Source organism: Sinohyriopsis cumingii, chromosome 14 (genome assembly GCF_028554795.1).
Source record: "Sinohyriopsis cumingii isolate HCF-2022 chromosome 14, ASM2855479v2, whole genome shotgun sequence".
NCBI classification, from domain to species: Eukaryota; Metazoa; Mollusca; class Bivalvia; order Unionida; family Unionidae; genus Sinohyriopsis; species Sinohyriopsis cumingii.
The window spans coordinates 38,146,803-38,169,937 of record NC_142974.1 but is presented as its reverse complement, the minus strand read 5'-3'; the positions used below and the strand labels follow the sequence as shown (position 1 = coordinate 38,169,937).

The following is a 23,135-nucleotide window of genomic DNA, read 5'->3' as shown; positions in this document are numbered from 1 at the left end:
ACATCTCGCCTAAGTTAATCAAATTAATCAAATACCTTTACAATTAATAGACATTCACTAGCCTATGTACGTATCAGCCTACCGGTTAAAGAAAAAACTGAGCTCGTATATCTAGTTCGAGACAGACAACAGATAATTTAACACAAAAACACGTAATGCGTAAAATAATGAGACATTGCTATCAGGTACATTTTGTTCCCACGTTGCGGAACTATGCGTTAGCAACTCGCTGATAGATTTTGTTGATTTTTCAAACTTTGGGGGTTATCGGGATAACCTCCCATCCTTTAAGATTAAGCACTTTAAAACTAGAATGATAGGGGGAACATTTTTACACAACAGTGTATCCATGAGAGAAAGAATGAATATAGTTTCCTTTCTGCCACTATTTGTATTATTCCAAGGTAAGGGAATATTTAATTGTAGAATATATAGATTTCTTTCCAAAACATGCAGTTTCTTTCCAAATATGTGAAGTGTTCAATCTAAGAAAGATGAAAACTGGTAAATCACCTTATTTTTATCGCAAGGTTTGAATTTGACCCATTGTTATGTCCACGGAGCGTCTCGAACACACATTTTGAACTGATATTCTAAAATTTTCATTTTCAGTACCTAGAATCAGAATGAAAGGTAGATTCACCAAAATGACCGAATCAGTCTCCCATTGTTTCTTCAACGTATTCATTGCTTTTTTCATTGATGTCAAAAGACTGTAAGCAAGAATCCCACTAAGGTCCCTAGTAGACGTTATTCTGTCCATCGTACACAGATTATCTATAACTCGTAAACGATACATATATCGTTTAGACAGCAACATTTTTTTCTCCTAGAACCCCAGTCTGTCTGGATCTGTCTGTCTGTCTTCCTCTACGTATGTAGACAACAATATTTCTTTCCTAGAGCCATGAGATATTTTAAATATATCATAGTTTATTTGTCTTCATGATAAAGTAGACCATTGACTAATATCAGAAAATTTGAATTCCACCAATCTCTTAAAATTGCCAAAGCATGAGCTGTCAAAACATGAAAAAGGTTTATTTTTGCGAGTGTTTTGTTCTGGGAATGATCCATTGTTTTTATATACTGACGGAAAATGGAATGTTCCTCGTGTAGGCATGTCTTCAAATTGCAATTATTATCACATCTCTTTTCCCATTAGTTTTGAATTGTATTATTGGTGTCTGAAAGAACGTTCATTTATAAGAACAATGGGTTCCATTTGTTTTTAAGTTGTGCAACCGTTCAACTTTCAATTTCTTAGTACTATAAGGTTTATTTCTCGATAGTTTCTTAAGTGAATATTTTGCCTCAGTAATATTTTAATTACTTTAAAGCCGCTTTTCTATATCTACAAGGTGTATTTAACTGATGATTAGACTCTTAAGAAATAAATATTAGCTTATGTTTAATTTTTATTTATATAATGAAACCTAAATGTAGTACTCCATCTTAGTTAATAGTAAAAATAAAATATTGTAAAGACGATAGCTAGCAGATAGAAGCATATAAAATAACGACACATGCTAATCATTTCTTTGTTTTACGTAAACGCTCAGTTCATTGTTAAGTATGCACACTTCTTCAGCCATGATAAATAATTGATCATTAATTTATTAATCTCTCTCTCTCCTCTCTCTCTCTCTCTCTCACACACACACACACACAACTACGTTGCCTGAATCGTGTATCTTTCCATATAATTGTATGAAATCATATTAATTTACTGCTGATATGGACATAAAATTCATATCCATTGTAGGGAAAGGCTTAACCTGGGGTATAAGAACTTCTAGCCCGACCCTATCTGATAACATTTATGGCAATACAATGAAAGGTTTAAGCTAAACCCTCCATATTAGGGTCTGAACGCTCAGTGTAAAGCAAGCACTCAAAACACTGATAACCTGTTTAGTTTGCCGGCACGATAGAGATAGTCGTCAAGGATAAAGAAGGTCAACATTTTTACAAACGTCAAAAAGGATAAATCATAGAAATACTGATTCTTACCTACATACACCTTGATTCACCTATCCATTCATAATTTCATTAAATGTTTAAACAAAGGTCGGATTCGGAAACGTTTCTCAGCAATTACTCTTATTATTTTTGCGGCATGGCAGAAATGAAAACAAATACATATTATGAAAGTTTATTCCAAATACTTTTCCGGTCTCTAAAGCGAATACTATTCTAACTTTACACAGGTTTTATACTTTCCCTTTTGCCAACACGAATCTCTAAATGACGTATTGAAAATCTCTCTCTCTCTCTCTCTCTCTCTCTCTCTCTCTCTATAAATATATATATATATATATATATATATATATATATATATATATATATATATATATATATATATACATATCATTCTTTGATGTGCACATATGTTGTTTTGGACATGGTTTCTTTGACATGTTGGATGTGGAGGGGTATTGTTTATATATATATCATAGTAATATTTTCCACAGAAAGAGATATATTTAGCAATCTATTTTTATCTCCTGTAGTGATGTAGCACAGTGACAGAATTATCTTTTGTACAATTGAATATTAAAACAATGATTATCAACAGCAATTACTGTCACAAAATGCTGATTCAATAATCAATATGATGACAATTAAAATGACAAATGTTTTAATTTCAAGTTAATCAATTTTCCCTCGTGCTTTCAGAATTCCGCTCAAACGGTAACCCCACCCAAAACCCCACCCTAAAACGTGCTAGTTTTATAAGCATAACTGGTACATTACATGTTAGAACTTAGGCCTTCTGTCATAGTGAACCATCTTCTTCCTTCTTTCCTAAGAAGCAAATCGGTTTATCAAATCTCAAGATGCCGAAATATGTCATGAAGTGTGGACGCATATTGATTGCACTATCCAGATAATTTTCTGTGTGACATGTAAATTGGGTTTGGAGACTTAGCTTCTGAACGTACATCAACATGTTGAAATAAAATTACGTATAGAAGCTGTCTTGAAGTTAGCACAAAATTTCGTGTATATAGTGATTACTCCTACGAACGAAATTAAAGAACCAACAAACACTATTTTATCTGTGAAGACACCAGTTAAATAATCCATGAATTTAAGAATGAACGGATATGGAAATTTCTAAAACAATGTATGAATTGATGAAAATAAATAAATTGACAGTGTTCATTTAATGCATAAGCAAACCATTGAAGAATCACTCATCTGCACAATATCGACCAAACTACAGAGTGTACACACACACACACACACACACACACACACACACACACACATATATATATATATATATATATATATATATATATATATATATATATATATATATATATATATATATTACTGTACGTGAACTTTCATCCGACGCTGAGGATCGTGGACATTTAATAATGTTTCATGCTGCAATCAATATATCACATATAGATTTAAACTTCATCCTTCATTTTTTTCTCCAGCATAGTGTATTTTAGTATGCACTGCAAAATTATCCGATACGGATATAGTATGTCGGCCTTGAACTACGGCCCCCATAATATTAAGTGGACTTATCAATTAAGTTAAATCATGTGCCATCATTTTCATGTGTAATGTTTGTTACATATTTCAATTAAGAAGGAAACATGGTCCTCTGAAAGGTTATAAAAGTATTTGTATCCTTACTGATGTGGGAAGGAGTTTAAATCAGAGCATTTCCACCAGTCATATATATACATATATGAGGACCACGTTTACTTCTTAACTGAAATATTTAACAATTCTTCGATAATTCTCAAATTATATTTATGCAGTGTTTATGGGTTTTTTTTTATTTCGCAGTTCTGTTTAATAAAATAGGGTACAGTCGAACTTTTATTTTTTTCAGTGCATGTAGTACTATTAATACAGTAAAGAGGAAACTGTGTTCTTAATTTATTGAATAATATATTGACATATTTTCCAGTTTAATTGCATACTTGCATGTTATATAAAGCCCGGAAATCAAAGGATGCGATGCATGTTGATAAATGTAAGAGAGAGAGAGAGAGAGTGTGTGTGCGTGTGTGTGTGTGTGTGTGTGTGAGAGAGAGAGAGAGAGAGAGAGAGAGAGAGTGACCATATACTATTCATTCTCATTATATTTATACTACAACGTATTGCTTATTTTTAATTCTGAGCCTCTTCTGTTGAAGCTGGAGAATACATTAGGCAATGCTTATTTTTCATTCTCAGCCAATCTGTTGAAGCTGGAGACTACATTAGGCATTGCTTATTTTTCATTATGAACCTCTTCTGTTGAAGCTGGAGACTACATTAGGCATTGCTTATGTTTCATTCTCAGCCTCTTCTGTTGAAGCTGGAGACTACTGCACATACTCTTACACTTATCCGTATACAAGCAGCTTAACACGATGGTGTGATTACGGATGTTGTGGTGACAAGTATGACAGCTATGATGACGTCTGTTGTTCGTAAGTAAGCTTTTCTGATTCACGTGAAAGGGAGACCGTGTTTACTTCCCATTCATTTAGAAAATCACTAAAACAGTAATCACACAAACTGGGACTACTTAATTCACATGATTACAATGTGGCTCCTCTCTCAGTAAGATAACATTCTGTTTGTGGGAATGATCCGTGATGTTACGATTGTGGTTATGGGCATGAATAATAACTTCAGGCGAATGTACAAAATTTAAACATATTTATTCACTGTTTTACTGTTAGCTTTTTTTTCGGTCACTGAAATACTAGAGCTGTTGCAGTTGTCATATATATATTTACGGCTAGGATGGGACCTATGCTTTACCAGAGTTAAGGCTGCAACATTTACACGTGCAGTTTTATTTAAAATCCTGTCAACGTTTACAAAATGGGTAACGCGTAAACGAACATGCACAAAACTCTCAGCGATGTAGGAACTAACCATTTAAATTATATGTTAACATCTCTGCTTGAAAGGACTGTTTAGCAGGATTTTTGTGTTAATTCTTTTCTTAAAGTATGCATGATTTTCATATCGAATGTGGATCAAGGAAAGAGCCAAGGTTGATGAGAATCATTGTTACCGCACGTTACACCTCCGGTTGATAATGCTGATATTGCTGACACAGTTTTATTTAAACTACACTATTTCCCAACGAAATACATGTTTTCTATCAGAAGATTCAAATCGTAACATGTTACTTTAAAGAAACACCGTTATTAAGCCACTGTACATATTCTTAATTGTTGAAAATCTCACAAAAGCATTCCATGCGCATGACTACGTTGTTCGTATTGTTACATCATATATTTGTTTCATCATGTACGTGTATGTATTAGAATGGAGAAACATCACGACGATGCTAGGAATAGTTAACATATATTGTCATATGGTATGTGTGGCTATTGGGGGTATATATACATTTGGAGGTCATGCGGAAATGCTGTGTTAAAATTGTACATGTTTTTAACATTGGGAGTCAGTGGTAACATTGTTAGAAGTGGCTGACCTCAAATGGGCTGCATGGTAACATTGTTAGAGTTGACCTCAAAATGCAACACTATGAAAAGTCGTATCAATTGTTCCTAGGTTTAGCATGGGAATCGTATTACTGGTTCAAAATAAAGTATAGGGTCATACGAGAACTATTTTGTTAAAATTGTCCATAGGTATAATATTGGGATCGTATTATGGGTTCAAATATTTTTGAACGGTAACAGACATAGTATCTAAAATACACATGGCTACCATCCAGCGGTCCTACATAAGCACCAAGATATTATCACACAAGAAGGGTTGAGGAATGTAAGAGAAGGGTAAAATAGACACAAAGATAATTTAATAACACACAAGGGTAGAAACTGTTAATTGATACCATACAACTGTTTACCCTCACACCTACCTTCATACATGAGAGTGAAGGGGTACGCATATGTTTAGTTGTAAATATAGGCATACTTGAAACATATACACACATAAAACATCAAACTGGCAGCTGATTAGTATCTCCCTTTTTTAGAGATCGGGGTCACCCTGAATAGGAGATTGTCTGCCAAAGACGGTTAACATATGTGGCCTCGCTTAAATAGTCTTCTTCACAAACGTCTTAAGAAGACACGCTTCAGAAGCCCTGGCATCTCATTGTAAATTCATTTTATTTTGCATCTTGTTAATAGCCCATTATGCCTTCATATACATGCGGTAGTTTGCGTTGAAGTTGGAAACAATAGTTGACGAATCCACGTTTGTCCACATCTTGACAGGTTTTTCTAAAAGTATGTGACACAATTGGGAATGTTTTTGTATATAAAGCCTAGGACTAAATCCAAACGGATTGAATTGTTTCACAGGTCAAAAAACGCGTGTTACAAAATCCAGTCAGAGAGTGAAGCCTTTCTTCATTCAGAAGACACTGGACGCGTGGAGTTACTTTCAGTATATATGCATGCGAGAGTTCCTGTGATTTGTCATTGCAGAACAGTTTGAGTACCAGACGTATGCCTCAAACGAGGACAGTGTAGTTGGAAGAACCGGCCGCGGAAACATCCTATATCCGGAGTGATATTAACATGATTACAATTACTACTGGTGCCGTAGCCAGTAGCCTTCTTCCAGACGAGGATGACTTCAATTTAACTTTGGTTGAATTCCTCTCATCTGGGCAAGAATATTTGCCTGATACCTTCACCTTCTTCTTCATCACTATCATTGGTAGAAGAGTTCAGAAAGAAACAGTAGGATGAACACTACAGTTATTTTGGCAACAACAGAAAGAAGTAGAATAAGTACTTATTCAACAACAAAAAAACCACAACAATAACAACAAAAAGAGGAGCACATAAAGCGAAGAGGATAACATGACAATTTTGGAATTTTGAATGGCAGAAGGAAGGGAGTGAAAATGAAACGCACAGTGTGCTACTGGACATTTTAGTGAAGTTTAAGCATCTGAGAGAAATGTAGCAGGTATTTTAGCTAAACCCAAGAGAAAGAGACCTCCACGATCCAATACTCCAAACCTTGTATCACAACATCCACACTCACCGCCACTGAGATGCCAGATTTTAACAGGTACTATCCCTACAATCGCGGCAGCAGAAAGACTAGGAATGTGGAAAGGGATTAGGACAATTAAAGCTGGTGATGTCAAATCCATAACTTGTTTGTTATTTTAAAAAAAAGCAAAGGTCCTTTTGATGGCCATCTATATCTCTTAGAAACGAGATACTATTAAGTATCGTGATTTTTATCTTGATTGGAATAGTCTGAAGACTTGTGGGAATTACACTTTCAATTACACTCTTTAAATATATGACAAGAATGGCGATTCTGTTTTAATCTATCTATCTATCTATATATATATATAGAGAGAGATAGACAGACAGACAGACAGACAGAGACAGACAGAGAGATAGCTTGCTAGCTATCTTTATATCTGGAGATAGTGTGTAAAACTAGAACAAATCTAATACCGGAATCAAGATGATGCGATTACACTTTGTTGAGAAGAAACCCTAAGTAGAACAAATGCATTCCAGTGATTTCGAAAATGTCATGAAGGAAACTGAACCACCATTCTTTTTTATTTTACCGTTGCCATAAGAGAGAGAGAGAGAGAGAGAGAGAGAGAGAGAAAGAGAGAAAGAGAGAGAAAGAGTCAATATCGAGCATAAACATGTATTCCAGTGACTCGCAAATATTGTTTTCACAACAGAGAGATGCAAACGTATCGAAACAAAAATTTCGAACCAGTTTGTTTACGTAGAGTGTGAAATTTAAAGTATTTAAGTTGCAAGTGTCACCAGATAAAGCATCAGCAGGTTTCATTAATACTTGTAGATCCATTGTCAGAGATGTTTAAACGACAATGCCAACTTAAGGGTGATGATCATTTAAGACTCTCTATCAATCACGATAGTTAAAAGTCTTATACGTTGATCAAGTTTAGTATACCGGCAGTACAAAAGGGGGGGGGGGTTCTTCTATTGAGAAGAACTATGCTGCAGAACGGAAAAGATCATGAAAAAGCTTTCAACAGTCGTCGAGAGCCAGATAAGAAAGATGCAGAACTTCGTTTTCAGCAAACAAAGAATTTAGAACTAGACTGGTTGGCCATTCCTGAAATGCAAAAATTTCAAAACGTCTTTGTCCTTCGTTATACATTGATACTCTAAAGCTGTTCGTGGAGTTTTGTGTTTCATGGACTATATTTTGCAAACGAAATATGCATTCACGTGTACCATTATCAAGATCATTTCAATATGTCAGTATCACGAGATTTCTTGAATATACTTATCATTGAGAGAATTGCGATTAAGGATTTAGCCACCAGAACCAAAACATTCATTCCAGAGTGAGATGTTGTGGCTGTTTAGCTTACAGACCTTGCAATCCTGACGAAGAAAGAATTCATTGCCCTTCCTACAAGCGAACGTTTGTCAACCCTTCTTGCTACGAACTGCATCATATGACAAATGTTCAACAACATAAAAGACTTCTGAGTGTGTGCTCCATTTGTGAATGTATGTTTTGACCAAGACAACATGTTCGTCCAGGATAGAAAATATGACGTTGGATGAACAAAATTTGACTTTGAGCATAAATGTTACATTCAAAAGAAGTAATACATTATGGTCAGTACCAGATAAATAAAAGAAACAAGTGGATTTTATATTTCTCTGGCTTTTCAATGCACACAAGACACTAGCATGCATAACCCTAACGTTTGCGTTCATCATGGTACATATGAGAAGTGTATACAAGAATCAATATTGTTTCATTCCCAAATTGTAGTAATATTCCGGTAAGACAAGAACAAGACTTTTCCCAATTAGGTTTTAAAGTCAGCTTATATCACTTGAAGTGAAGATGAAGTCACAGTTACGTTAACTGATCGATATGTTACAGTAATAGCTCACGATAGCTCGGTCTTAGACTAATAATTTCTTCAGAAATATTTATTCAGATCACAGTCATAGTACCGACTGCCCTTCAGTCGCCATCACTGAAGCAGAACTCCGCTGCATGAAAGTAGGACAAGTAACGTTGAAATATTCTATGAATGTTTTGGCAATGCGTTTTAGCATAATGCCTAAAACGTTTGGAGTGACCAAATTTAAAAGGGTTTCTTTCACACATGTCAATATTTAAGCTAATTAACACATTGTGTTTCCACGTTTGCTTGATCTACCCTACTACCATTGTGACGGTATGCGCACAGAACAACAAAGACCATACTACGTTTGGTTCCTAACTCAATAAACAAACCAGTCTGACTTTCAAATAGAAATGTTAAAATATTGCCAATACTATGTGGACATTTCACGCTGTTACTGTAGACAATTTCGACAATTATTTCTGATTCATGGAGATATCGTTCATTTGAAAAACCTTCTACTATGGCCAAAGCGTCTGTATGTGTGCTTGAGGACAAATGTAGCTATTATAACCAAGTAAATCCCATTATTCAGTCAGCCCTTGATATTTCACGAAAACTTTGCTGTGGTCCCATTTTTTGTGTGAAAGTGAGAAAACAAATGGATCCAACATAATACAAAGTGGAGAAAAGAATACCGGATTTATTTCTATGGATAGTTGGAAGTTAGATAACCTCCAGATCGTCTGGAAATCGGATGGATGTTTATTTCACTGATGCCAAACATATTTTCATCAACGAAAATGGAAAATTTCTTTCTTTGAGTTCAGTTTGGAAAATATTACAGAAAACATACCAACATCACCTAAGTTCAGAACGTAACAAAACCAAGTGATATAAATATGGGAACATGATTACAATCATCGACATTTCAAAAAGAATTCAGCATACAGACTCATTACCAAAAATTACGACGTGGTGGATATTGCATCCTTGAATCCACGTAACAGTTTAATTGAAGTACGAACCAATGGAACACTTTTGCTATACGACGATGACAGAATTCAAGGAGATCATATCAAATACATCGACGTGAGTTTGTTACATCATTGGGTGTGCAAATATGAGCGATTCTATATAGATCACCATGAAATGCTGACAGAACACAAAGAAATTGAACAAACTCGCCAGGACGAAGGTTTAATCTAATGCAAAGTCTTTCCCTCCTCCACATCTTCTTGAACAGTTATGGGTTACGACATAATTGCTAAGGAACACTGTTGTTTCTTTTATGCCGTACGTGTGCTGAAGCATGGAATCAAGACCAACCTTATGGCCACAAGGATGCTAAACGCGCGTATTGACATCAGCATGTGGGAATGTAAAATTGTTTATTGCTTTGGACTGTGGATACAATTAGCTAACAACATACGAACTTGAACACATTTCTACCACAGAACAAGATCGAAATAAGGCCATTCGAGTCAAAGATCGTGTTCAGGCTATGTCAACAAAGTATTAACACTGAAGCAAAAAAGCTTGCGGCCATTAGGCTTGTATCAGGCTCGGAAAGACAGAAATACATTTCAAAAGCGGTACCAGTATCAAGAGGGTATAACGTTTTAACGCATGGAATATAACGAAGAAAGGCTTTTGGTTGCCAAAGTTCTACTGAAATGTTTGTTGGGGAAAATGGGCTCAACATCCTATATTTCCCAAGACGGAACATAATTTCAACTGGTGGACAATTCAAGAAAAACGTGGTATTCATCCGTTAAGATTTGATCTTGGTGGATTACGAAGAAGTGACTGAGTTTGCGATTTTAATGCATTTGGTAATTTCATCAGTATAGCATTCGTGACAGCCTATGTCCGTTTAAGATTCTATAATACCTTGAAACGGTTAAAAAATCGAGGCCTTTACTTTGGAATCGCCAGTTGAATGTACATGTGCCTTCTTAGCCATCACCCAGACACTGAAGAGGACAGCTTAGGCACATGGACGGACAAACACAAAGATTACACTATTATAAATTTGGTTAGAGACACCTCACAAATTACGGATGCCAATACAGAGACCAAAATAAACGAGTGCATACTAATTACAAATTCATTGGACTTATACAAAACAATCGAAGTAACCAAGATTGAAGTCTTCAAAGAAGTTTTACATACCGGACAATAACACGAATTGCATGTTAAAACATTGGATATATACAAAAGTATAGGTTTACAAAATCACCAAATTAACAGTCAACCTTTAGTAAACTTTTATCAGGTTGCGTACCAGAACAAATACTATATTAGGACAACAACACTTTTCCGTACCCAAACGGTGAAATCCAGTATAAAAAGGGTAGGGTTCCAAGAATTAACTTCATTTCGAATACTAACAGAGTGATAGAACCAGTGTTCACTCCAAGTTCAGTTTTGAGGTAAAGTGACATTCACCGATAATGACATATTCGACACAGAAACCGAATGAGGGTCCTACTGTTGAATTCACGTTCAATAGCCTTGAATACCATGATGTGTCTTATTATCATAGTGGTGATATACAATGCGAAGTTAACGATGCAGAACGACCTTGCTGCTCATCTACTATCGAAAGCAATGCGTTTGACTTCCTTACAGCTCTACTAACATCAGCGATGCAGCACAATCTCTCTGCTTTATTCATAATAGTGATGTCGTGCGTGTACCTATCTACAGATGTAATCCAGGCATTTGGAAGCCGCGTTGGATACCACTAACCCATCGAGATGTAGAAATCAAAGAAGGGTCTAAGTTTCATGTAATTTAACCCAACTATTGCGATTTTTAAAGTCGCTCTCAAAACAATTAAATAATTAACCAGGATCTGGATGGATCTGGGTGAGTTACAAGGTGTCAAAGCTTTGTCCTGAATCGAAGTTGTCTACTTGAGATGAGGAAGCCAAGCGCAGTTTCTAATTGTTGTGTGAAGATCGATGAATGGGAGTATAAATACTCAGCTCTCCAGGAGTATTCCAGGTGGTCTCCGTGCTGTCTCTGCATTGGTTCTGTGGATCATGATTACTATCCACATGAATATTTTAATAGTGAGAATTTGTCGTTCACCTCCTCAACTTGAGAACACATTTAAAGGGCTCTCGTACAGATATTCAAATGAAATGCAAAGAACAGTTATATCCTTTACGACATAGCAGTGATATCGTAATGTTATAAGAGGGATGACTTTTTTGAAAGTTTTCAAATTATTAGATATTGATAGCTACCAACGACTAGGAAGAATTTTGATGCAACGACTTGATCTTGCAAGGTTGTAGTGGTACACAGAATTCCAAAGGACAAAGACGTTGAAGCTGTCAAACAATGCTAAAAGGAAGACACGTGTCAAGAAGAGACATTTTCATAGCGTCAGGTGTGTGAATTAGTAATCGGGTTCAAAATAATTTTCTGTTTAGAAAAAGCATGACTATTTCCTATAAAGGAAGATATTCTAGTGAAGTAATAATATAAACGCTTATCGTGCCTCGACTTTTGACGTCCATGTGCAGTACATTCTGCGGAAGGAAGTGATTGAAATTATTTAGGACATGTATGATTACCAAACGCTTTTGCAAGAACTGTTTCACGTTCATGCTCGATACACAGAGCAAACAATTTCAATCAATCAGAAACAATTATTTACAAATAACATCACGAGTTGTACCTCAGTTGACCATCCATACAATACAAATTCATGTGGGCTATTATGTTAATTCTCGATATCACGCCAATATGATTTCAGCTGTTTTCAACAATGCGTTTGACAAAACCCTGGAGACGGATTGCAAAGGTGTTATTGATTCAATAATTGTAAATTGCTAAATATCTTAAAATGCATTTTTTGTCCTACTCTGTGTGGTTGCACCGCTTTCATTCCTATGAAACACATTAAAAACAGCCGCTCCTTTACTCAGCATTCATTTCAAAGTGGATTCTGCCATCGCAGCTTACGAGAAAGGGTAACACGTATTACGTTCGCCTTTAATTTATATATACTTATTATCTTCCAGTCAGTAAAACCGTATTTTAGCAGTCAATATTAGTATTAAAGGAGATCTTGAACCCAATTTTCTATTCCCGAAAGGAAAAGTCATGGTAAAGTTACATTTTTAAAAAAAATATCATATTTACCAATGAATCTCTCGACAACAACGACGTGGATTACGATATATGTTTAAGTCAGTTTTTTTGCACGCAACCACAAGTCTTAAAACCAATACTGCCAGTTTTAATCGCTAACTGGTAACAAGGCAAAAATCCAAGTCAGAACACTTTTTTTTTTATTCCATGCCACCGACGATGATGGCGATGCGAAAATCAGAGTTAATAGTATTTGATCATGTGTCTTCTTTGACTACTTCATCCCCTGTTGAATTCGCAATTAAAGAATGAATCGAAGATTACGTCGATCTGAAGAACATTTGTAGCGGAAAGTCAAAGTTCTCAAAGTGGGCAATAGCAATCTAGGTGAAGATGGCAAAGTAAACTTCCGTCAACAATTTCATGCATTCGTTTGTTCAGCGAATTGGATTTGTACAAGAATAACAAGCCAGTCAGGAGCAGCATAGAATCTAACCATTCCCAGTGTACCTGAAAAATCCCTAGATTGGCTGTCTTAAAAGCCACATAATTTAACGACCGTCTAACACAATCAAACAAAGACGTAGTTGAAAATGATGGATCTTTTGCAGTTGAGCATACGTGATTGCAAGAAAAGTATACAGCAAAGTATAAACGACGACGATTAGGAGTAAAAAGTTTCATGATTGCATTTGGACTCCACTCCTTGATCGAAGATCATGTTTGCCATGGACAGCATTGGAACCTCTTTATCACTGGCATCGTCGGCACTACGGCCCTGCTCCGAGCCATCGATCAAACCCTTTCTAATTCCAAAACCTCAACGTGGTCAAGACAGAAGTATCTGGAGATGGTGAGACGTTGTATACCAGGATCTTTGATTTAACTTTGCCCAGAAAAATTACTTGAGATGTTCCTCTACACTGGACAGTTTGACACCAATACAAGCCATGGTATTTCGTAAGATGGTTATGCTGGAGGATGTGCTTTGTGGGAATTTGAAATCCCTCCAGACAATCGCATCAATGAAGGACATTTGGACTTCATAAACCTCGGCCAACATCGCGTGGAACGTCCGTTTTACGTGCCTCTGGCAAAAAGCGAACGTCATCTTGTTCTCAGAATTTGACAATACTCTGGAAATCAACGATTTTGGAAAAATAATCAAAGACTATTAGAAAATATGAAACTCTAAGACCCTCTGGATCTGAAGATATCTCTGATCTAGACCAAAGAGACAAATATAGACATGTTGTCAAGGTGGCCAGAACAAAAATTACATTTGGTATTGTTTTCCTACTAACTTGAATGAATGCCGATACAGCTTGGCACCAACGGCGTCGCAGGAGTTGCCGGAATGACGTTGAAGTCAATGTCATACCGCCTTAGGGACTCCATCTCCGGATTTTCTGTCCGGGTTTACTCCCTTAGCCTTTCCCATGAGTGGGTATAGCCACAAGGCAGCAGAGGCTTGGAATCGGAGTTTTCCTTCTCCTAGATGAGCTACCATCCAAGGTTTACGAGTCCCATCTACCCGAAGCAACTGGTTTTAAGGCGCCAGTGGGCCGCCTTCACCCCTTCTCCTGTTAGTAGAAAACATGGTCTGCCGGGCTTCAAATCTAAGCCACTCGCGAAGGCCAGGAGCTGGATTTTAGTTAACAGATGCAGTAAGAGACGCAGGCCGTATGGGGCATTTTGGAGGATTGGAGCGCTTGTCTCCCACTCCCACCCCGGGCAATGTCAACCTTAGACCATAAAAGAATCACCATCCTTACCAGAGAACATTGTTATAGATGTCATATTAATATTCTTATTCTAATATGTCACGTCAAATTATGATCGTTCAAGAGGAAAAGTTGGAGCAGTATCTGCAAGAGGCATGAACTCTCATCTCAGAAGAAGCGATTCTGCGAATGTGGATAAAAACTTGCGTTACCATTCCGTTTCTTGCAACAGGGTAATGTGAGTACCCGTTCAACGACTTGTTTAGCGGAACATTTCAAGGAAAACACCAGGCATGGAGTTATGGTTTATCGTTATATATGAAACAAAACAAGGAAGAAAAAAACCCACATACCTGGCAGTGTCTTAACCTTCTAACGCCTAGTTCGTACACATCTTCTTGGAATCCCGTTGTGTAATCTAAACATGAACTTCCTCGTCGGAAACCTAAAGATGTTCAAGTCTATGTTATCAACACAGACGACAGTAATCGTCCAGTAACCAACTGGATAGGCGTCGACTTTCCCAAAGATAACTGAGTGGAATATTTTGATTATCATAGATTGTCACTTTTGGATGACGATATTGTTTACTTTATAAGCAGAAATGCTGTATATGCTTACTTCAATAATGTGAGATTACAAAGATCAGATTTAACAGTGCGTGAGTAATGTTGTGTGCGTTTTATTCATTAACGCAGTCATGGATTTCCCTTAAAAGCTGGAGTGTCTTGTTTTGATCGTGAGCATTATAGAAATGATGATCAAATATTATGAAGGTCTTGTAAACATTATTATCTTCTTTCTTTTTCTCAGGAACGTAGTGTGCATCGATGGCAAAATAACAGTGTCTCAGATAATTGGAAATCAAGTCTAACTCCGCAACCTTGTCGACGTTGTAAAACCATTCACGTTTAACAATTGACCAGTTTTGTATTATATTTTGTGTTTTAAAAGCTTCTTCTAGTTTCTAAACATGTTGATTTTGAAATAAAACGGTTTCGTCTTATTTTGTTGAAAACAAATTGCATTAAACTGCATTTTCACCTTCTTTCTATAGATCTTGGTCATTTTTCCCATATAAAACGTGCATTTGACAATCTTACCACCCATCGTTGGCTCGTCAACATCTACAATGAGTACAATTGCAGCACTAAGGGTTCACTCACCAGTTATTATATACTTACGTATGTAAGATAAAGTTGTTTGCATTTGACACATGCACAGTGGAGAGAACGCTGGCATACCTCTATACTACTTTGATGTAATGTGGCTGTACCCTTGGAAACTGTACATGATCTTGTTGTTGTTATTGTTATAGGGTTTAACGCCATGTTTCAGCACAAGATAGGCTATACATGGCGGCCAGTATTAATGGTGGAGGAAGAACCGGGAAAACCCCGGAAAGAACCACCGACCCACGAGAAGCTACTGGCAAGCTTTCTCACATATCCACATTTGCCGAGCACGAGACTCGAACCCACGCAGACAGAGGTGAGATGGCAGTGATCCGTGACGGACAGCACTTTAGACCACTCGGCCACTTGGGGCCCCTGTACATGATCTAAGCACACTTATAACTAAAATGAATGCTCCCTTGTGCTAAAACAAATCACCATGAATTAATCTAAATAATACCATCTTCAGCAGAGATTAAAATAGGAAACATAAATTTTGCCAGACCAGACAATGCCAGCTTCTGAACGTGCAAGGAATGAATTGTCAAATATATAAAAAGTAAAAACATTACCACCTTCTTTATTTTACAATTTATCTATGAAGTTCAGGAAGTGAAGATATGCAAGGTCTTTTTTAAATAGTCGGCATAACCGGTGATGAAACCCGGGAAAATACCTTTTATTTATATTTGTAACCCTAAAATACGAAACTGTAGAGCGCCACCTAAGTGACGTCAGAGGGCACATTAACAGAGTACGGTTCAAGTCCAGAATACGACTGAGAAGAAGATCACTATCGTCTTGCAAATGGAGTAGGATCTGCTGGAAGATGTCCTGCGCGAGGAAGTCATCCTTTAGAAAGAATGGGAAGAAGATGGGGAGGAACATGCAATGTACCGAACGTTTCTAAGTACGAAACGTTATCAGCAACTGAAGCAACAATAACAAGAAATGTTTACGTTTCACAGTGAGGCCGAAGGAAAGACTTCATATCCTGGAAATGGACGATAATCTCCAAGACTACCAACTAAACAAGGGCCGCAGTGATCCATAGAAAAGAGACATCCTACTCATTTGCCAATTGTTACTTTATGTTTTTGTATTTTTATCCCCCCCCCCAAGAAACTCTAAAACTTCTCGCTTACAAACTTTTTTTCCGGTAAAGTGTGTTTATGTGGATAGAGAGTGTATCTATAAACACTTCCGTGTCCTTTGGTAAACGCGTGTAAAGTCAAGTCCAAAGGATTATTTATTTTAATTCCGCTCGATTGATGTTCCATTTGGATTCTGTTTGAGGGATGTTTTCCTTTACATCCTTGCTTAAAGTGGTACGTTCACCAGTCGTGCTTTTCATTTTCATATTCTCATAACTATGTATACATATTATAAAGGTGGCAAACCCTCGCCATCAGGCCCATATACACACGAAAACAAGAGTTGTAAGATACAAATCAGCATAAAATATACTTAGGCCCCAACCATCTTAAGACTATAAGGTGAACTAAGCCAAGTCAAGAGGACACACACACACACACACACACACACACACACACACACACACATACCACTGCAGAACTAAATAAACAACAACAACAACACAGTCTCCAATTATTAACACGACATGTAAATCCAACACTTATACTCAGACCAAACATACTAATTTATACAACAAAAATGGTCACAATATACCTTCTAAATTCAGTATAGCTATTAAACAAAGAATCGTGGCGATAAAAGACCAGTCGCAAAATCAAGATCTAAGGCAATGGAAATCGAGGCGAAACAGAACAGCAAACTCTAGCAAACCAGCAAAACACTACAACAGCACGAAAAATAAAGAAAAAGGGTTTCACAGAATGAAGACGGAGTAAAGAAAAAAACGGACATCGACTTTCAAATTGCCAATTTATATGAGGTTCTTCCTTCGGCTATTGAAGACCTCTTGCGATACAAGCTCTGTACCCACAACCCTAACTCGATCCTTTGCATACCACCAAGAAAATGAAAACCGAAAGTAAACACAGCGTGACCCAAACATGTATAGGGTGCTGACACCCAGCTGATTGTCAACATTTCGGAAAATCAAAAGTACACCATGTACACCAAATTCCAACTTTAATTAAAATAGTAATGTAATTACACAACTCAAAGGATTAGGAAAATTACACGAGTGACTTACACACCATTGGACTAGATTTCTGTCCACTAGTACAACTGGACTTGAGTCCCGCAGGCCCCATGTCTCCTTTCCTCGGCCGGACATGTTCTTGAATTAAAAAGTGCGACATTCGCACATAAAAGCGGGTCTGTAGTGGCTCCATTCCTACAGTCCCGATAAATTGAAAATTTCGACCTTCGAGATTTAACCAGTCGCGAAAGCACTAGTTGGGTAGGCGACTTAAATCCTTTCATTGATTGATTGATTTTCATTTTGGATTATACGAGGATGACAATCCAACATAGACAAGTGGGCAAGCTGATGGATCAGCTTAGAGGAAAGTGTACATTACCTCATGGGACGGGTGGAGAAGACGGGGTGCTTCCATCACGAGCGACCTTCTTAAAGAGTTGGTTATAGATGTGACGAACGAGGAAATTCTAAAGATATAATCGGTGTGTGCGGATGAATAGATAGTCAGGGAGCGGGAGTGGAATGAATAGGAGCACCAGAAGAGGAAAAGACGATTCCATCGCCTCAAATAGAATTCGATGAGGATCCAAGAAAAATTCCGAACCATTATGAAATCCAATTTCGTTTTACGTTTACTATTCGTATGCATGTCACAACTTTATTTTTGACCTCACTACTGTCGCTTTTAGTACCAACCCTTTCTGAAAATAAGTCTTTTATTTTATTGTTTCCGTATGCTCCCAAAACAAAACTAACAAAATAAATGTAAGATGTGAGAGTATAAGGCACATATAAATTAAATTTGTAAACGATTTGGATGGGGAGAGGATGGTTTCCCAAAAATAGGTTACACGTTTGTACAGCATTTTACGTATTGTGAAATTTTAAAGATAAAATGTGATTAGGAAACTGCGAAAGAGTTGTAATTGTGTTGTACAGGAAAGAACATGGGAAACTCTTTTCATGAGCGTTTAGGTATCCTATTCAGACCGAAATGTTGCAAATAAAAAAGACCCCCACTTCCACCCAACATACAAACCCCAAATATTTTTTTTTCAAATTGAACACTGTCTTGCTAATATTCATTCACAAATTGTACTTTTATACTGCAAATTATTTTCCACCATGTTCCATTATTGCAATTAACAGTGACTGTTGTTATAATAATAACTTAGCATGCTATGATAATGATGGAGATAATGCTGATGTTAATGATGATACGATTTGCCTCGTAAATTTAGAACATTCGACAGAACAATATCGAAGCAAAAGGTAAATATCACGGTATTGTCCACAATAAATTAAGGCTTGAATCACAAATTGATCATGACGTTTGTTCTTTCAAAGGCACCGGTTTAATTATTACATTTTCGTTGTTAGGGTTTCGTTTGCTTTAAGCACTGTTGGCGTCATCTCTGGACCAGTGGTTGTAGGTGTTATTTTCCTCTGTATAGTGATTGTGATCGTTTGTTGCGTGAAATCTCACAACAGAAACAGACGAGTTACCATCCATCCCATCAATGGCCCACAAACCTTTGTAGGTAAGTGTGTACACATAGAGATTTGTAGGTATTGTAACCGGCACATATCAGAGAGTCCACACACATTTTTTTCTGGTGGAAGCCGAAAATACGTAAATGTAAATCCAAACAACTTGCTACTAAGCATTTGTTACATAAAATGGTTTTATGCTTTTTCAATATGGACATTTATATTATTATAATATTTTAATCTTATATCGGTTATTATTATAATTACTATAATAATAATAATAATAATAATAATAATAATAATAATAATAATAATAATAATCGTTTTATTATTCAAGGAGAGTATGAAGCAGACCGTTGATTGTAAATTAAAATTTCATCTTGCTTATTTACAGAATCATGTAAGAAACATTGCAATTTATACCAGATTATATTATGTCAAAAATCTAACTTTCTGTTTCGCTTTGGAGAGAGAGAGACAGACAGACGGACAGAGAGAGAGAGAGAGAGTAATGATTGATTAACTCTGCAACTTGATCCTTTTTGTATCAGTTCAAGGAACAACAACAGCAGCACATGGATACCCACTACTACCATACGGTGCCTACCCGGGCCCACCTGGTTATCCTAGTCAAGTTACCTCTACCACAGTCATCACCTCATAATAATTTGCTGACGCACATGCCTCCAAAAGGAAATGACGACATTTGAGTATTACGATGTTAACAAAATTAGAAATTATTTTTACATATTATATAAAGGAATAAACAAAATAACAATTACCCCAGAAATGAATAAATTGATTTTACTTTCATTCATTGTTTATAATGCAAATCCAATCTTTGTAAAACAAAATGATCCAATATTCGACATAGCTTATACTTTTTCTAAATATCGCACCAATATGCAAAATTGATACTTTTGTACTGGATTTTTTTAAACCTATGAAATGTAAACCACATCTTTGTTTTCATATATGTATCTTCTTGGAATATATAGCACTTGCAATATGTGTTAATTGATGTATTTGTTTCGATTACAGGTAATAAAAGTGTATTAACTTCATTTAGTATAAGTCAATGTTTTACTAACACTAGATAATTTCAAACAAATTAGTTAATGCAAAAAAGTTAATATCATTTTTAGAACACTTAAGTAGTGAATAGGGACGACAGAGCGACGATGGGAATTAGCATTAAAAACACCCCTGGGACGATATAGCGACAAAGGGAAATTTAACATTACGAAAACCCCTGGGACGATATAGCGACAAGGGAAATTAACATGGGAATCTATTTTGGAACTGTTGAGCGACAAGGGAAGTTAACATGGAAATTTTGGACTGTTGAGCGACAAATGGAACAGGTCGGGACCCTATTTTAATAAGGTCCCGACCTGATGGGTCTATGGAAATGGAACAGGTGAAAATTGAAACAGGAGGGGTCTCTATTTTAAAAAAAAAAAGAAGGGGGGGGTAGGCAATGAAAGTCAAGGTCTTTTCGAGATACTGGAGTGGCCTGAAAAGGGCCATTGGGTCAAACCCTACCCTTTTCCGGTCTTCTTACCTGACTATTGTGATTGTGCCCGTCGATTGGAACGTTTCAAGCATGGCCTACGGATAGGGAAGGATTACCTTCTTCGCATGTTTTACCTAGAACAGGATTTGTCTACTTGGGACCTGAGTCAGGATTGGGATACGAAGTACAGTGTTTCGCTTGCGGACTGAAGTTACGAATGGATCTATGTATATATAAAGATTCAGCTATTCTGTAACATACTCAATGGTCTCCGCACTGCCCTTACCTTTCTATGGCCTTTCTACCCATTACACTACGGTATAATTATGACGGTACCTTACAGACGGTACCTTCCAAAACTAGACATAAAAAAGGAACGATATACAAGCTTGAGACTGCATTGCGACTAGTATAAAAATTGGTTATGGTCAAGATCGATAGTTCATTGTGACTATCAAGACCAAGCGAACAAGATGAATACTTTCAGAGAAATACAAAACCAGTTCAGACAGGCACAATTCAAGTTTGGGGTCTCTGAAGTGGAATGCGATTGTGAGCCTTGCGATGTGAAAGATGCTGTACGTTGTGACCTTAGCGATGCCGTAAAGCATCATGGGAACTTTGTTCTCACAACCCCTATCATGGAAAGTGATGTTGTGCGTGTCAAACATGAGGGATGCGAAAGCGATGCCGCTCGTCCTCTTGGATACTTTACTGGGTTTTGTTTTAAAGGTGAATGTCCACCTTCACGTCTACCCCCCTACGGATGTCATCCAGCCCTGAGCACACTCCTGTCCATGTCACCCTACCCTCATCGAAACGAACCTGTGAAAGACGAATATTCGTTCCCTGTACGTTTGTCGGAATACTGTGACTTTGAAAATCGTCTTCAATCGTTCAAAGGAAAATGGCCTAAGTATCTGGGAGGACCGACCCCCGAAGAATTAGCCAGAGCAGGATTTTTCTACTTGGGCGAAGGGGATAAAGTCAAGTGCTTCAGTTGCGGTGTGTCACTTCACCACTGGGAACCGCAAGATTCAGCCTACGTAGAACATGCTCGATGGTCACCGAATTGTCATTACTTACCCTTAGTGGGACCGAGACATTGAAGTAACTTACCATGTCGTTGAAGACGAAGAAACCAGATTGATTAGGAATCAAATGTTGGACATCACCGAGGCTAGTATTTAAACTTCATTTAAAAAATGATATTGAATCATTACCTAAAGAACTGCAAGAGAAGATTTACAAGGAAGTTTGGCAGGGACTTGCCAGAGTGAAATCTCAATGGGTAACTGTAGAACTTTTGTGCCGAGAAATTCACAAGAGGAAAGTGAAAAAAGTCAATCAATGTGTTAGATTTCTCTGGGTCAAGTGTGCATTCATCCTATTATATCACTCTAGACCGTTTACATCAAAAGAGTTCAATGAGATTCTTGGGCGTTACCCTGAATGGCAGTGGTCAGAAATTTCTCACTATGTGGATTACTTTTGCTCTAGGAGAAGATTGTGAATTGTACGGACTGACCTATTCATGGATACTTTACAAGAGAACATTCGTGCTTTGCCTGTGGAGTTGAGAGAACGCATTTACCTAGAACTGGTCAAAATACAAGTCAAACGTAAAGAACAATTGCATCCGTTACGTCGCCGGTGTTTGAACCACTGGTACCTGAATGCTATACAAGGACTGATTCAGTTGAAAGTGTTCCATTGGACAGACATTGATCAACGATCCCCTAGTTTTAAAAAGGATTGGTTTGCTATTGATGATTCTATCTACTACATTGTAAACTTACTGCATCGAATTCCAGAGGAAGAGTTAACGAATTACCAACATCTTTTACACAATGTCAACTTAGTGAAAGAGGAAACTTCTGATTGATTCGACACTGAATTAAAACCATGTCTGTGCAAACGGTACATTTCTTGTGTCAGAAAGAGGATTTAGTATGACCTATTCATGAATACTTTACAAGAGAACATTCGTGCTTTGCCTGTGGAGTTGAGAGAACGCATTTACCGAGAGCTGGTCAAAATACAAGTCAAACGTAAAGAACAGTTGCATCCGTTACGTCACCAGATGATTAACCACTGGTACCTGAATGGTATAAGAGAACTGATTCGTCAGAAATTGTTTCAGTGGTCAGAC

At 37.0% G+C, this 23,135-nt stretch overlaps 1 protein-coding gene across 1 annotated transcript; it reads left to right on the top strand.

The window, feature by feature from the left end:
• The first annotated feature begins 326 nt into the window (after window positions 1-326).
• On the top strand, window positions 327-20,393 carry LOC149783606 (uncharacterized). Its single transcript, XM_089933142.1, has 4 exons — window positions 327-404; window positions 4,319-4,448; window positions 19,357-19,517; window positions 20,019-20,393. Exons 1-4 carry the CDS (start codon window positions 350-352, stop codon window positions 20,129-20,131), a joined length of 459 nt encoding a protein of 152 aa, XP_089789268.1. The 5' UTR covers window positions 327-349; the 3' UTR covers window positions 20,132-20,393.
• The last annotated feature ends 2,742 nt before the right edge of the window (window positions 20,394-23,135 follow it).